The sequence below is a fragment of the Dermacentor andersoni genome, chromosome 4, assembly GCF_023375885.2.
Source record: "Dermacentor andersoni chromosome 4, qqDerAnde1_hic_scaffold, whole genome shotgun sequence".
In the NCBI taxonomy this organism is placed as follows: domain Eukaryota; kingdom Metazoa; phylum Arthropoda; class Arachnida; order Ixodida; family Ixodidae; genus Dermacentor; species Dermacentor andersoni.
Window position 1 is genome coordinate 4887920 of NC_092817.1, and position 17004 is coordinate 4904923.

Here is a 17004-nt window from a genome sequence, read left to right on the forward strand (position 1 = left end):
CTAGGGATGTGTGAATACCAAATAGTAGATTTCAAATCAAATATGGGATATCATAAAATTAAACACAGACCTTTATGCTTCCGAATTTCGGGCAAGAAACAGTGCTGTACATGCTCAGGAGGTAATCAGATTATAAGAATCTTGCTAGCTTTCAGTAACTTTGGTGCCTATGAATCGAGATATATAGCATGCTCTATCTCATTAAAGGGAACACCATATTAGTATGCCAGCATTGATAACTCGGTTTGTATGTGAAGGCTGGAAAATATATCGACAGAATGTCTGTTGCACAATTTCTCTTGTTTTACTAAATAAAGTTTACCGCTGCTACTACCGTCAAATAGAATTAAAAGTGCTTTTTTCCTTCTGAAGCTGAAGAAATAGCGAAGTTGCCCTAAATACCTATGGGGTCTTCAGTTTAATATTGCGTCATTTTATGCTTAATGGCAATCGTCTATTACAGTCGAACCCACTTATAACGATACCGGTTTTAACAATATATTGGTTATAACAATGAGAAGCTGCTGCACCGTCAACTTTTGTATGTTTTACATGCTGAAATAACACGCTTATTACAATGCCCTGATGTCGCATTATCGGTTATAACGATGAAGTCTGGCTGCTCGTTGTTCGAGCCAAAAGGTTAGTGAAATGCGAAATCCTGGAAAAGAAAAAAAGAAAAAGAGAAATTCGAGCCGCTGAACAATGGCCTGCTGCTCAAACGGCCGCTGCGCACTCATTTTCCAGCCTTCTCTGCGCAGCTCTCTCCCGTCGCCCTTCCACCCCTCCGAACACGAATGGGCTGCGGCCATATCTCTACGCCACGCCACCCTCCAAAACATGAATGAACCGGGACAACTGTGCTGCTCGCATCTTGCTCGCTGGCTCCTCATCCAGTGCAGTTCTGCAAACAGTGTAATCGCCCGTGTTCATCTTTATTGGTTGCATCAAAATTGTTCCTGGCCACGTGGCTTCCCAGCCTCTTTTGACTTGCTGCCGAAACGGAAGATGGCTGACCCGCCCGCTGATAATCGGCAATGCACGATGTTGCCGGTGAAAAGAAAGCACACGGCTATAGATTTGGAAACTAAGTGCTTCTAACCGATGAGGCGATCGTCGTGAACATGCTTGCATTGGACAGCAACAGTGACGGCCACGACGGCAGTGCTGATACGGTAGAGCAGGCTGCGTCAACATTGTCCCCGCGGTTGATCCTGTAGAGGATTCAGTCCCTCTGAGGCTTCGTTTTTGCGAGGAACCTTCCGCTGCACTACGTGGAGCACCTGGATACCTTGGAGAAGGATATCAGCAACGACCCATTCCGCCCATCAACCCATCAGTTCATAAGTTGTCGCCATATGAGCTATCGACGAAAACGTCGCTGTTGGCTCACGGCACGTGCTGTTGCTATTTTCCATAGATTCCACCACTACACACTACTGATGTACTGTATAATAAGAGTGACCTGTGCGAAACAGACGCCGATGCCGAGGAAACTGCTGACAAAAAGGTAGCTCCATGTCGCCTCCAATGCGCAATGTTTCTGACTTTTTGGCGTGCGTAAACGATGCCATCTGGAAAGTGCAAAGTGCGACAGTGTGGCATCTCTGCAAGTATGGAGGTTACATTTCACTGCATATGTAGCTAGTATGGCCGTAGAAAGAAGTGTGAAAGAAAGAGCCCTGTGCAGAAAAAAGGAAGACGTGCCTCTGTTGCTAGGTGGCACTTTTCTGGGTGGAACATGCGCTCCTTTTTTTCCGCATTCCTTTTTTTGTCAGACATGGTCTCAGGTGTTCCCAACCTATGCGCCGTGACGTCCGCTCTTTGCACCTTGTCGTCTGCTAGCCTACTGTCTTGGCTGCTGTGAAGGATACACGGAAATCTAAGAATCCACAGATTTAGGAATATTAGTTCGTACTACTGAGGCATTGTTAACATCACAGGAAAATCGAATAATGATCAGGATTCCAAAAAGTTCGGTATTCTGAAGTTTTTAGTACTGAAATATTTCTACATTGAATCTATAAGAAGTCAGCAGGGGATTTCTTAAAAGTTCATTAATCTGAAAAGTTGTTAATGTGGTGTTCATAGTAATGAGGTTTCACTGTATCACTTTTTCTGCACTATCTACATATACTGGTTCCTGTGGTTCTTTGAATGTGTCATCTTGCTTGTACCGCTTTCCCCCATTTACATAGTGCCACTAACTTGTGGGGTGCCATAAAAACCATTTTTACCCCGACATGGCCTCCAATCTTCTTTAGACGGTGGGAGACTTATGAAAGTACAGTATTACAGCCGTCCTTCGAGTCCTTGTGAATGCATGTGTGCAAGTCTGTCCTGTTGATTGCACATGCATATTTTATGATGTCTTTCATGTTATGTCACATTTGTGTATGTAGATAAACCACTTGACTTCTTACCATTAAAACCAGTTGAATGTTTATGCTTGTGTCTGTCGTCCCCCAGTCCTCATTCCAAGTGGTGCACAAATAACATAGATCATGAATTGTAACCAACTAGCGCAAACCAGTACCCTTCGAAAGTATCCTAAATTTAATGGTTTTTAGCATTGCGTTGGCAACCTGCACCTTTGTCTTCATCCAATCTGCAGACAAGTTGATTGAAATCAAAACTTGTTTTGGGGCTTTAGGGGCTATATTCTGGACATTCTGCCATTTTCTTCTATGCTTGATGTAGGCGCAACGTGTACAAAAGGGCGCTGATGGCCCCGTTTTGCTTTTGTAACGTGACGCAAACTTGACGTTTTGCCTAAGAAATGGAAATGAAGGCACTGAACTAATGTTATTGGTAAAGCAAAGCAGTTTTTCTCCACAGTAAAAATAAAGCAGCTAGCTCAAAGCGTGCAATTACTCCGTCGAAAATGCTTGTCACTTCAGTCATCTGAGGAGCGATCGGAGATCTTTTGTTCGATACGCATTCTGTTTCGCTGCTGAAACGTCACAAAGTGACAGTATGCAAAATTTGTAAGAACGGGGCGCAGAGAGCAGCCAATCGGCAAGCGGTGAACTCCCCGGAAGTTTACTTCCCTCATTTGTCGTCTGCTTGCAGGCAGGATACTACAAAACGAAATGTTTCTCGTTTTCCAATGAACGAAATCTTTATCTGAAAAATGTATTTTTTTTTTCTGCTCAAGCTTAAACACGTTTTCAAATAGTGACTACTACAATTTATAACTATTAGTTTCTCTGCATCGTCCCTAGGTGGTGTCGCGCACAGAGAGGAAAAAAATAGAAAAAAGAAACGACGGGAACAGTGGCACACTTTTCAAGTGGCAACAAGAACATTCCAGTGGCTTGCAGGCACCCGATGATGGGGTCGAGTTTGCCACACAACCAGTGAACTATTTATTTCAATAAACAAAAGCGACGCTGGAATTTGCTTTCTGCCATTTTTTCAAACGCATTTCGCACGTTCACTGCTCTCGTTCCTCCTCAAGCAACGCCAATGCAACAACTGAAGTTCCTATCGCAAGCGCTATTTTCTCGAATTAAACTATGGATTGGATCCAAACGTGCCATTCCGCAGCCAGAGCCGCTGTTCGGATCCAATCCAATCCACTAGAAGTGCCATGCAAAGCCGGTCTCGTATCGAGTGTATGATCGCTCCAAACTTCCCAACTCCCGTCGCGTTCGGCGCCTAGCAGACGATGTGCTCAGTTGCAAGATGATTGACAGGAGTGTGTCATCATTTTGTTGTCGCCAAAAACGTGGCTGCACCTCGCGGCTAGTGACGTCAGTGCGGAGTAGGCCAATCGTGCACACCAGTAACCGAACGAATGCGCCGAACAACGATCTCCGATCGCACCCCTGCTGCGTACAAGCCATCGTCTGCTTCATTAGCTAGAATGCATGTCTCTGGGAAATCGAATGAGTCATCGTATATTGGTACCAATGCACTTGTTTTCTACCTTGAGACAACATACACAACCTACCAGTGGTGATGAGCGCACATTCTAGGCCGTGTTATTGCTGTCACCTGAAACGCAAGTGATTCAGCTCGACTTGGCAGGCTGAGAAATGGCCAAATATCACCGATAGCGTTGCACATGCCAGAAGTATCCGCCTGCGCGATGCAAGCGCAGGTGCTGCCATCTCTTGTTCACTTCGCAGCTTGCTTGCACCGCGTGAAGAAACTTCAAGGCGCTGCCTTGTGTACATTTCTGTTTATAAATTAAGGAACTGTCATTGTCACAGCTTCTGATGATGCGAAAAGTCATTAATCTTGATTACACTATAATCGCAGCACTGAAAAGTGGAAAATGTCACAGAAGGTTTGCGATGTTTAACCAATATGATTTCAAATAAATGTGTTTTTTAAAAAATATGATGGCGCAGAACACAGATGCGTTCAGGGCAATGTGCTAGCAGACGAAACTGTCACACCCGCCACAACAAGAGCTCCAAATTGTTCCATTCTAAATTTACCTGCTATAAACTTACACTTATTCAGTCATAAAAAAACTGAGGCTATTGGAAAACCTCTAATAAACTCCATCTAATTAAGCCACAGTTAAGCTCATTATAACCCACATTAAAATCACAACAAATCGGTGTCCTATTTCGCAGACTTCGTGTAGGGCACATATATGGCCCACGCAATTACTTGCTTACTGGTGGCCAAGCTCCAGTTTGTAATATAGATGATGAAAGGCTGATCGTCCTTCACGTCCTTGTGGAGTGCTGGGAGGTAGAATCTGACTGGAGCACTCTCCCCTGGCCTACCAACACCATATCTCCCTTCATCCGGCATTGTTCTTTGGTGCAGAATAGTTTTTTTAGATGAAAATCTATTGCCACTAACTTATTTTACTGTGCTGTCCCGTTGCAAACATTTTTCAATCGTAAACATTTTTGTAAACCAAAAATGTAAACATCTTTTCAAAATTTTTTCATATAGTCTCATTAATAGCCTAGATAGAAATATTTCAGTGCCACGAACCCATGATTTCACCAGGCGAGCTCCACTGCCAAGCGAAACACTCTCTCCACTCTCCCCATCTAGCTTACGTAAGCGAAATTCCTTCCCTGCATTCTCCCATACCGTACCTCGAGGATCATGTGACGCATACGTCACGGGCCCCGCCTTCACTGTTTTTCTCCTCACTTTTTTCTTGCTGCGCTGTCCACTTCGCTGACGGCGTCCAGCGCAACCTGTTGTGATTGTCTCATTTCGTGCAGTGCACAAGGACACATGACTAGCGGTGCAATACAGTGCTACACGAACACTAAGGCAGACAAAAGTGGATTGCAGAGCATGATCATGTGCTGGAACATGGTAGAAAATGGCACCTGCACACGTGACTGCACGACCGTGGGAACAAGCAGATGAAGCGGAAGTACATCTCTCTTGCTTCGGTGCGAAGTAAAACAAAAAAGCACCAGACATTCCATTTGTGTGTATTATTATTTCTCTAAACTTCAATTCATGAATTCGAGCAACAGATCACACAAATACCCGATGTTGCTTTGAATAATTCTCGAAGTCTCATGTCTCGATGATTGATGTCACACTGCGAACACGGGTATGTAGGCGCAGGGACATGTATACGTCACAATCCAGCTTGGAGCGTGGTCGCTGTGAAGGAAAGGCAAACTGGTGTTTGGATTGAAATTTCAGACCTTTTCGCGGCACGTATTGATGTAATGCTTTGCACACATGATCGTTAGCGCACATTGTGTGCTCCGTGCTTGTCAGCTCAACATGGCCAGACCTGGTGGGGGGCCCTTTAAGAGCTGCAAAATATAGTGTGCACACGTGACCTCTCATTACAGCATTCTTTGTTGACAGCTTTGAAGGACAGTGATTGGAAAAAGCAACTCACATAGCTAGTGCTTTTGTTGCTTGCAGACGAGAAGGGCTCTTCGAGTGGCAGCCAGCAAGACGAGTGTCCGCTGCCATTGGTGGTGAGGGAATTGCCCGAACCCTCGGTGGAGGAATGCTGGGCACAGAGGAAGAGCCAGCTGACACGCCTTGAGTCTCGCCTAGATGACAAGCGGAGGGCTCTGCAGGCACTGCAGGCCACACCAAATTCAGACCCCAAGGTGCCTTGCTTTTGAGTTCATTCAGCCATGGTTCTGCACAGACTGGGATGTCACTCAAATGAAACTTCAGTTACACCAACTTTAGAATGTTTGGCTGGGAAAAGCTGAGTAATAATTTAATGTATCTCAGTTGAATGAATTTTTAGCATGACATAAGCTTCAGCTATACAAACATTATATTCAACACTAATGCAAGTCCACCTGCTGATCTGTGACAGTTGCAATTGCTCTAAAATGAAGGCACCATTCAAAAAACAAAATTTAATTTCTGCTTGTTGACAGTGAGTTCATTATGGTCAGAAGGTGCCTGTGACTTGGAACCCAGTATGAGTCGTAGCGACAGCTTCAAGTAAGCATTATTATGTAGCACTACATGTTCACTTTGCCATTTTGTTTATTGTTCCATTGCAGCATCAATCAATGTTTGTCTAACTTATCTCGTTATTTGCACATAAAAATAAAGTATAATGTTGGCCTTTCAGGCTCTGTGCAGAATCTTTGCCATTTGAAAACAAGTTGCTTTATGCTCACTTCTGTTGGCTCTGTCAAGTTCACTGATCTGTTGGACTAATGGTGGTTAATAGAAACCCTCTGTTTTGGAATTCATGATGAACCATGGACATGGAACCAGCTGCACAAGTTTTCATTGTAAAAATGTTTGCTTCTCAGCATGTTTTAGCGCACTCAGCTTGGCTGTGGGAGGTGCATGGTTCCATGCCCACTGGTTTATATAAGATAGGTAATACAGGTAGCTCCATGTCCATGTATCCAGTTTTTCAGGAGTTGCCTTCCAAGAAGAACTAAAGAAAAACATTTGTGGTAACAATTTTCTCATGTGGGGAACCACCTACTGCAGCGGAACCTCGCTGATAAGATCCCATTTCGTGCTATTTATCGGTGCGGCGTTCACGATCGAGAACACAAAAAATGACCCAATACAGTTACGCTTTTTTTTTACCAGTCACTACGTTCTCGGAAAGTGTGATCTTTCGGCGCCAACGTTCAGTACCTTGTCAAACTGCAATTGTATGATATGTTTTCCCACTGCTAGATCACATGTGAACACGAAAACACATGAGGAACGCGTGCTTAAGAGCAGTAAGTGGCCACTGCAGCAGCTTTTCTGCAGTACTCACCCGCTTGTGCCACGGGAAAATGCTGGCACACACTCGATTTTCTCTTCTGGTACCAGCAAGTCTCCTCACAGGTTGTCGCATTCATGTATATTTCTGCCAACCCTAATGCAACAATCGCCTATCTGTTTCACAGGGAGTCTGGCGTAGTTCTCTTGAAAGTGTACTGCATGCTTTAAACAGGTGATAACCCAAATGCACCGTCATTCTCTGCTGCAGGCGGCGCAAAAGGAGTGTCATGCTACACTCTGGTGGCATCTTATTCCGATGTTGCCTACCAGCTCGATTTAATATCGGTTTCCAGTCGTCATCTACGCACTGGAAAACAACAAAGTGTGTCTCAGGCCGCCTGGGCCCTACCAGCTTGACGTGGCTAGAGGCGGCACATCAAAACTTCCTGCTGGAATTCCCTGCCCAAAAAATCTGCCGACCGAGGATGTAGGCTAGCGGAAGCTGCAAAAATGACAAAGCCCATCTCAGGCTTCAGATTTGTGCAACATTTCACATTACGTAGATGTCAACTACAGTTGAGTCTGAAATTTATCAGTGACTTCACATACATTTTCCTGGTTAATAGGCTTTTTCTCGCTTTTTTCCGAAAATGTATGAACGAGGTTCTGCTTTATTTAGGTGCAGTCCCACCCTGACTGGTCTTTTGACTGAAAGCATGCTTCTACCTCAATAGGTGCTTGGCAGCAGCCTTGATCTCCCTCTCATGGCCACGGTGGCGGATCCTTTTCCACTGTCGTTTGGTTAGACAAGTGGTCCCAGAGGCCTTGAAATCATCTCTGTAGGACTCCCTGTCAAGACGAGAAACCCCACAAGTAGCCAAGCGCCAAGCCAGGTGGCATCCTTACCCATTAGAAAAACCAGTGGGTTTGTTGTGGTACTGGAATTCGAACCTCCTGCGTGCAAGGTGGATGCTCTGCCACTGGCCCACCACTGTGGTAGGCCTACACTGATGGAATTTTCAGTGTATGTACAGTATTATGTTCAGAGGTTATCATCACGGTACCTGTGTGGCGACAGTAAGTGAGGCATCTACAGCGACTAATGACTCGTGAGTCAGCGGATGCAGTCACTGTGTCAGGGCTTTGTGTGGACGCTGTATGCATGCTTTTGCAGATGGTGCGAGTCCTGGAGAAAGAGATGCAAGAGATGCGTGCCAAGTGCGACCTGCTTATTGACCAGCTGCAACGAGCGTATGACTGGATACAGAGCTTGGGAAAGTGGATTGTCACCATACACAGCTCTCAGGTTGATGCTTAACTCCTATATCTGTTTAAATGGTAAAAGTTCACTTGCAAATGTAACCACAAATGTAACCCTATGAGACTCACATTTTTTCGCCGAATGTGATCCCCAGGGTCGACTTTTTTGTTGCACATTTAAAATCTTCAGATTAACCAAGCTCGAAAAAAATTTACTGGAATGTTTTTAGTGACCATAAAGCGACAAAAAATATTTTCGGTAGGTAAACATGCATTGTTTATTTATTAATACAGGTGGGCTATTTATTGATACAGGCGCAAGAACGCTCTATGGTTGGGGCCGGTCTGAAAAACCAAACAAGTTGGAAGCTTACATTAATCTTTCATGCCTTCACCAACGAGGGGCAATCAGTTTTCACGAGTCTCAAGAAAAAAAACATAGGCATGGCATTGTATATACCAGCGCCCACCAATGAACAGATGTAATTGCACCCCTGTGAGCAATAAACGAGCATACATCTAGCGGTGACCCTTTGCGAGATTAAAAGCCAAATGGACATAGGCTTTAAGGAGTGTAACGAATGGAAACAGCTGGCAAGACGAAACCAAAACTAGCCACCACGTGCCGGCACATGCGCATATGCTCACTGAAACACCAGCAGGAAGAAGCCATGGATTGAAAAGCAAAAGACTATGGAGCGGAAAAAAAAAGAAATTCCTTGTATCGACACAGTGTGGCAGCATTTGCTGGGCCGCGAAAGGTTGAAAAATTGGCATGTTTTTCAAACATAGAGACCATTTGGGACTTCTTTTCGGTGCAGTATATTTACCCCATTGACCTTCAAAAGATTAATATACATTTCTTAGCACATTTTGCAAAACGTGGTTTTACTGATAAGCCTAAATGAACCTAACACATAAAGGCATCACTCACTTTCTGTGCTACTTTCAAGTGGCATCTGGAGCATTCCATCTGTTGGGTTAACAGTAACTGAAAGTAATATATGCAGAAGAGCGAGAATGCCACTCCTGGAGATATGTGGCCTATTGAGTCTTTCTATAGGTCAAGTTGCATGTGCTGACATCCAAGAAACAATCATTCATTCTCTATATAGGGTACATATTTCCTGCTTGTGCTACAAGTAGTGCACTCATCGTCATTGCCTGCAAGCTGTAGGCAAGTTGGTCAAGTTTGTGGGTGCATTTTTGCGTTCACCTGTTGTGCAGTTGTCACAAAGTTCAAATTGCATACGACCTTGAGTCCGCAACAATGTCAGTCTAGGCTGTGTTGTGCAGATACCATTCGTAGCTTTATGCCCGCTTGTGAGTTTGTGCCGATCCATCCAGTGTACCTACAAACTTGGCAAATGTTTTGGTTAGATGCCAGCAGATCGCCACAAACTCCAACTCCGCTTCAAGCGTTCACTTGTTAGACCAGCTGACTCGTCTGATCTTGCATCGCATCCGCTCAATCTCTGGTGCAGTTGTGTATTGCAGTTAGGAACAAATAAAGAGCGAGCTTCCTGCTAGCTACGTACCACCTCCACAGGCTAGGCCTAACCCGCCGTTGTCGCGTCACCAGTTGGAGACTAAAGTTGGAGTTTGGTGCCTAGTTAACGAAACTCTTCACAGGGGCCATATGGCACTTGGAAAGTGGCAAAACCACCCCAACAATGAAAGTAAAGTCACAGGCGACGGCATGAATGTCGTAAGCTTTGTTTGCAGCTACCATGCATGTTTTTAACATTGTGCACAAGGATGAGCCTAATAAAATTGAGCGAGGCACCTTACAGCATCCGAAATTTCAGTTGTTGCTTCTATCGAGTAGGTGGTAGTGCCACGTGGATGGACGAATAATTGTGCAGGCACGAAAAATCTGTCGATGACTTAGCTTCACAGAGCACATTGTGGTAGTTGAAAATAAGCGGGGATGCTGGTTATCCGTGTTTCTTCTTCCGTGGCTAAAAAAATCGCTAGAAGCTTGCACACTGTGGTGTCAGGACAAGATATGTATATGTGAACTAGTAGCGAAGCTTTTATAGAAGCGAAATAGAAATAGCGACATGTCTCAAATACTACCATCTGTGTGTCGGGGGGGGGGGGGGGGGGCAACTTCTGCCTAGAAAGAAATTTAGGGAAAAGTATGGCGTCAAACTCGGAAGTGGAAGTGATGTCTTACATTGCTTGGGGCATATGTTGAAATTCCTTTTAGTTTTGGCATTTTGACCTCTATTTGAACAGTTATTTGTCTCCTCTGAGCTTGCAACTCACATAAGCTTACTTGCCAGCGTGTCTTTAAATTATAGTGGCCTGTGTCTTAAAGGGACATTAAAGGCAAATGCTAAGTCAAGCTAAAGTTATAGATTAGTGCTCGAGAAACTCTAAGGCATCAATATTATTGTGAACAGAGCCTTAATAATCGAGAAATTCAGGTAAATGCAGGGTATTAGAGACTCCTCCGGGACATTCAAGCACTTGCCCGGTGACAAAAGCACTCCTAAGTTAAATTCTGTCACTAGTGCTCAACTACTTCTTGCAAAAGAAATCCTTGTGTTGTATTATAACATGAAATAAAGTGCTACTTGTCCACTTCTATTTCATTTTTAGAAAAAAAGAACCCAATGAAAGTGCCGTTGACAATAATGTGGGCAGTTGAAATGTTTTGTTTGTGCTCGACTCTGTGCCGCTCACGCTTTCGTGTTTCAGGGCTTTCCTGATTGCGTAGTGCTGCGCTGGTTTTGCTGGGTTGCGAAACTCACACAAACTGCAAGTAGCAGAGAATTCAACTTCCATGTGATGTCGCAGAATGCCCGAATGGTCCACGCCCCTTGACCAAAAAGCAGCTGCAGCGGCGAGTCCACCGCTCTGTCTTGACTCGGTACCGCCGTCTGTTGGGCGCCGTCTTACTCGCCGATGGCAGGCAGCAAGGGGTGGTGATGTTATATGCAATGTCACCACTCCCTCGGTTGGCGGGAGATTTCAATTTCAAGAAAGGCATTCGGACCCTTCAGATCCAATTTTCTCGTAAACTAAGTCTTTTCTTGGCACAAAACAAGCGTTATGAGGTTTCTAGGATGGTATTTAAACAGTCTACGTCAACCTAGTATTTGCCTTTGGTGTCCCTTTAAGGTGAACATAAGTAGGGTGTTAGTGACGGCAATCGCTTATGTACGTTTCTCAAGAATGTGAGGAAATACGGTATAAATGAATTACAGTGCCAGAGATGTTTCAAAAGCCACTTCACTTTTATTTGCCACACCCAATATACATGATAGAATCAAGAAATTATGTTTCAATAAATAAAAAGTAGTATGGCCAACACAAAGTCACAGTATAGCAACACATGCAAAACCTACTTACAGAATCCGAAAAGTACTCACAGTTCTCTGCAGCACGATGTATTCATTTCCAACAGTTATCAGACAAGACAGCATTGCATCATGTTATCATTTAAAAAGCATTTCAACCTACCCATCTTGCTGCCTGTGGTATGCTCTGAGCTTGTGTTCTGGAGAGGGAACAAACAATGCAACGTTTCTTCATGTAGTGCTCTCCGAATTCGTCAGCATGTCGCCACAGCACACCGGACGCACTAGCACGAAGATGCTTGATAATGAACAGTATGCACTCATCTTTTGCCAAGAAATGCCGTACGCTAGCTCAAGCCTTGTACAAACATGTGAAGAAATGCAAGAACTAGGAACAAACCAGCACATTCAAGTGAGAAACACTATTCTGCACAATGTAAATGCTGTACAGAGTGTTACCCCTCAATATGACGATGAGCATTCCTTAGACATTTCCCACGAGGCCGTCCTTTCATCAGCGCGCGCCCAGACAGTGATAAGGCCCAACATAAGACTAACACACAAACAAAGGAGCTCACTTTGAAGTAGTTTGAGGTGCGAACTGCCGCCCTCCATGGAGGTGGTAATTACCGCGAAGACTCCTCTAGCTGAACCTAACCCTGACAAGCTGAACTAATTGATGAAAGGGGCCAACCTTGAAGGCTACTGTGAGAACTGCGTAAACCTCGGTTTTCCAGATAGCACGCGGTTGCGACGTAGGCGGGGGCGAGGGTGCAACATAGGAGGCAGAGCTGGCAAATGATGCGACGTCATGGGAGGGATTTTGCGGCCGATTGGGCAATTGTGAATGGCCGAGATATAGTCGATCAGATTCCCTAGTCTAGTCTCCTAGGGAAGACGACGGTTATAAAAGCGGAGACCTTTGGTCCAGTGGGGGCTGCTGACGTGTCCTGATGTGAACTTGGACATTTAACAGGCTCCTACATTGTGTGGGCTTCCATATCTGGAGCTAGTGTAAATAATGTAAAATAAACCCTTTTTCCTTCATTCCCACTGCCAGACGTACTCATCGATGTGCCTGGAGGATTCCTGGCCTAAATGCTACCCTGAGCCGCGACAAGAGGCTTGCAAGAACTTTTGCAACCAACATAGATCCGCCTTGCGCCAGTTGGGAGGTAGGCATAAGCAGCCAGACGCCAGCACAGACTCGGGTAGAAACATGAACGATATTGACGCGTGTATTCTATGCAGACGATGACGACGATGGGAGCACTAGCGGACTCCGCCTATAGTGGGTCAGAGTGAGATTGGTCGATGACGAAGAAGACGTGTTTCTGCTCTGTTTGTTTTTGAACAGATTGTCCTGTTGTTCGTGAAGAAAGTCTCCCTGTGTTCTGTCCGCGTTGTACCTCGACACTGGTGGAGGTGCTGGGTACTGACCGTGTCTGATGCGTCGGAGTCCTTCTGGGAGTCGGTCATCTAGCCCGGACGCACTATCGCCAGTTACGACACCGGTGCATCGCTTTAGTCATCGACTGCTAGGCCTTGCCCCGGAGTTCTCCGCTCTTCAACCACCTCTCTCCAGGAGCTGCACACATTCCGCAATGACCGAAACCAGTCCAACACAAGCACCCCAAAGCAGTCGGTTTCCCAGTCCACAACAGGTAAACGTTCTGCATCCGCTGGTTCCCGATCGCTATCGCGGAGCAGTCTTCGAAGACATTGAAGACTGGCTGGACAAGTATGAACGCGTCGCACAGATTAATCAGTGGACCGAGCAGTAAAAGCTCTCCCACGTCTATTTCGCCCTTGACGACACTGGCCGTACTTGGTTCGAGGACCGCGAAGGCAGCCTCATGAGCTGGCATGACTTTCGGCAGAAGATCACCGATACCTTTGCGAGTGCCGACCGACGCGACCGCGCCCAGCAAATGATGGAGCTTCGCGTGCAACAACCTAATGAGTCGGTCACAATGTTCGCTGAAGACATGGCCCGCCTCTTTCGTAGAGCCGACCCGAACATGACCGAAGATAGGAAGTTGCGCTACCTCATGCGAGGTGTAAAAGAGCAATTGTTCGCGGGGCTTGTGCGCAATCCGCCAGTCACTGTTACTGAGTTTATCAAAGAGGCTACGGCTATTGAGCGGTGCCTTCATCAAAGATGCAGGCAATATGATCGACTGTCCACCAGCACTACAATCAATGCCGCCGCAGTGACTACCGAGTATCAGAACTCCTTGCGTGAGTTGGTCCGAGAGCTCATCAGAGAGGAAATTCAAAAGATCCTGACACCGACACTAGATAGACCCGTCGCGTCAATCGCCGAAGTGGTGCGTGATGAAATCCGGCAGGCGTTCCCGGTAACCGATCTTCAAGACCACCAGCGACCCCTGAGTTACGCCGCTGCTGTCCGATGTCCACCACCGGTTGCAACCACATCACCGTACCAACAGCCTCCAACAGCCGCTCCTTAGTCGTCACCGCTAGAGGAGGCTTCGAGACGCGCAGCCGTTATGCCGCTTCAGTCATACCGCCAGCCGTCGTTCGCCGCGTCTTGGTCACCGCCGCAAAACGACGCTACGGGACGGCCGCAACTTCGGAGAACCGACGTATGGCGCACTGTCGATAGGCGCCCACTCTGTTTTCACTGCGGAGGCGCCGGCCATATTTCGCGTCATTGCTGGCATCGTGACACATCATTTCGACCTCTTCGTTCGTCGTACTATGGTTGACGGGCAAATGACGATGCCATGCTACGCCGCGACGACGCTGCTTTTCAGGGACACTCAATAGCGCACCCAAGTGACGAACCCATGCCCAATGATCGGTCCGATTTCGGCCGTCGATCGCGCTCTCCAACTCCTCCACGTCAAATGGCTTCATCTACTGGACGTACTTTTGCGGAGCTCCGAGGACGAAGGTCGCGCAGCCCCCTTCGGGGAAACTGAAGGTGGCGACCTCTGGGGGCAAGGTTGCAGGCCCGCCGCAAGACACTAAAGAGCCCCCAACATTCTCGCTGCAGAACGACATGAAGGCAATAAACACTGAAGAAATTGTGAGCGCCGACATTGATGTTTTCGTGGACGGGCAACCAGTGACAGCGTTAGTCGACACTGGTGCCGACTTCTCTATAATGAGTCAGGAACTCGTCCTCCGCCTGAAGAAAGTGAAGACGCCATGGACGGGACCTCACATAAGGACGGCAGGCGGCCAATTACTGATGCCTACTGGAAGATGTACTGCTAGAGTTAACATCGGGGATTCTTCTTTTGTGGCCGCTTTCATCGTCCTTCCTGTATGCTGCAAAGATTTGATTATTGGAATGGACTTCCTAAAAGAATATGGCGCCGTAATTAACATCCCGGACCGCATGGTGACGTTTTATAAGAGCTCCGGTTTAGTCCATTGTTTATCGCCGCAGCACAGCTGCTTTCGTCTAACAGAAGACGACGTCGTCATCCCCCCTCGATTGTGTGCCCTTGTTTCAGTAGCATGCGACATACCGTTTCGTTGCGAAGGAGTTGCCGACCAAATAACTTCGTTGTTGTTTACTCACGGTATCTCGGTCGCGCAAGGAATCGTGAATGTCACCGACGGGCGCACAAACCTGTTGCAAACAAATTTTAGCACAGAGCGATGGCACCTTCTCAAGGGCACAGCTGTGGCTTATTTTGACGACGTTGCGGATGTTCGTAGCTGCTGTTCACTACTCGAAGAAGCGCCTACGCGAGACCCAGCTCCTGCACTTGACGTTAGCACTGCTTTGTCGGAGCACGAACGCGAGCGGCTTCTTACGCTATTGGCCAAGTTCAACGACTGTTTTGCGTCGACGTCCAGCGTCGGTCGGACGCCTCTGACAAAGCACCGAGTAATTACAGAGGATACGGTAACACCAATTCACCAAAATCCATATTGTGTGGCACCTAGAGAACGTGAAGCCATACAACAAGTGACACAAATGCTTGAAGATGACGTGATCCAACCATCAACAAGTCCCTGGGCATCTCCTGTAGTTCTAGTCAAGAAAAAAGACGGCAGCTTGCGTTTCTGTGTGGACTACCGAAAGCTAAATAAGGTGACAAAGAAAGACGTATACCCGCTTCCCCGTATAGATGATTCACTCGACAGGCTTTGACAGGCACGTTACTTCTCTTCAATGGACTTAAAAAGCGGATATTGGCAAATCGAAGTAGACTCGAGAGACCGTGAAAAAACTGCTTTCGTGACGCCAGATGGCCTATACGAATTTAAAGTCTTGCCTTTCGGTTTGTGTTCTGCCCCTGCTACGTTCCAACGCCTCATGAATACTGTAATTTCGAGTCTGAAGTGGAAAACCTGCTTAGTATATCTCGACGACGTCATAGTGTTCTCCGCAACGTTTGGAGAACGCCTCGAACGGCTTGAAGCGGTTCTGCAGTCCATACGGTCCGCCGGCCTCACCCTGAAGCCGCAGAAGTGCCACTTTGGCTTCGAGGAACTGCAGTTTCTCGGTCACGTCGTCAGCCACACAGGTGTCCGGCCGGATCCTGAAAAAATTGCAGCCGTCGCACAGTTTCCCGTACCATCCGACAAAAAGGCTGTCAGGCGCTTCCTCGGCCTCTGTTCCTATTACCGGCGGTTTATTGCAGACCTTGCGCGCATTGCGTCGCCGTTAACTCACCTGACGAGAGACGACGTTGCTTTTGTATGGGGCGACGAAGAGCAAGGTGCATTCAACGACTTGCGGCAACGTCTCCAGACACCTCCAGTGCTTGCTCACTTTGATGAGACCGCTCCTACATTGCTCCACACTGATGCCAGCAATGTTGGCTTGGGAGCTGTTCTTGTGCAGTGGCAAGAGGACACAGAAAGAGTGCTTGCCTATGCAAGTAGAACACTCTCACGTACGGAGGCTAATTACTCCACAACTGAGAAAGAATGCCTCGCCGTGGTATGGGCGGTTATGAAATTTCGCCCATATTTGTATGGCCGCCACTTCGCCGTTATCAGTGACCACCATTCACTATGTTGGTTGACAAACCTTAAAGATCCTTCTGGACGACTGGCGCGTTGGAGCCTAAGGCTGCAAGAGTTTGACATGACTGTCACGTACAAGTCGGGGAAACGACATACGGATGCTGACTGCTTGTCTCGATCGCCGATAGCGTCACCTGCTCCGCCCGAAGAAGAAGACTCAGCTTTTCTTTGTGTTATGGATACATCCGCCATCGCGCAACAACAACGGGACGACCCTAAGTTGCTTGAACTAATCAATTACTTGGAGGGAAGATCTGCGAAACCACCTAGA

At 46.7% G+C, this 17004-nt stretch overlaps 1 protein-coding gene across 1 annotated transcript in view; it reads left to right on the forward strand.

Annotated features, from left to right (window-relative positions):
• LOC126535916 (sorting nexin-25-like) overlaps nt 1-17004 on the forward strand; it is a 92780-nt gene that overhangs the window by 37810 nt on the left and 37966 nt on the right. Inside the window, exons 14-15 of the mRNA XM_050182769.3 lie at nt 5872-6065; nt 8324-8455. Of these exons, the coding sequence (XP_050038726.1) occupies nt 5872-6065; nt 8324-8455 (326 nt within the window). The remainder of the gene's footprint in view (nt 1-5871; nt 6066-8323; nt 8456-17004) is intronic.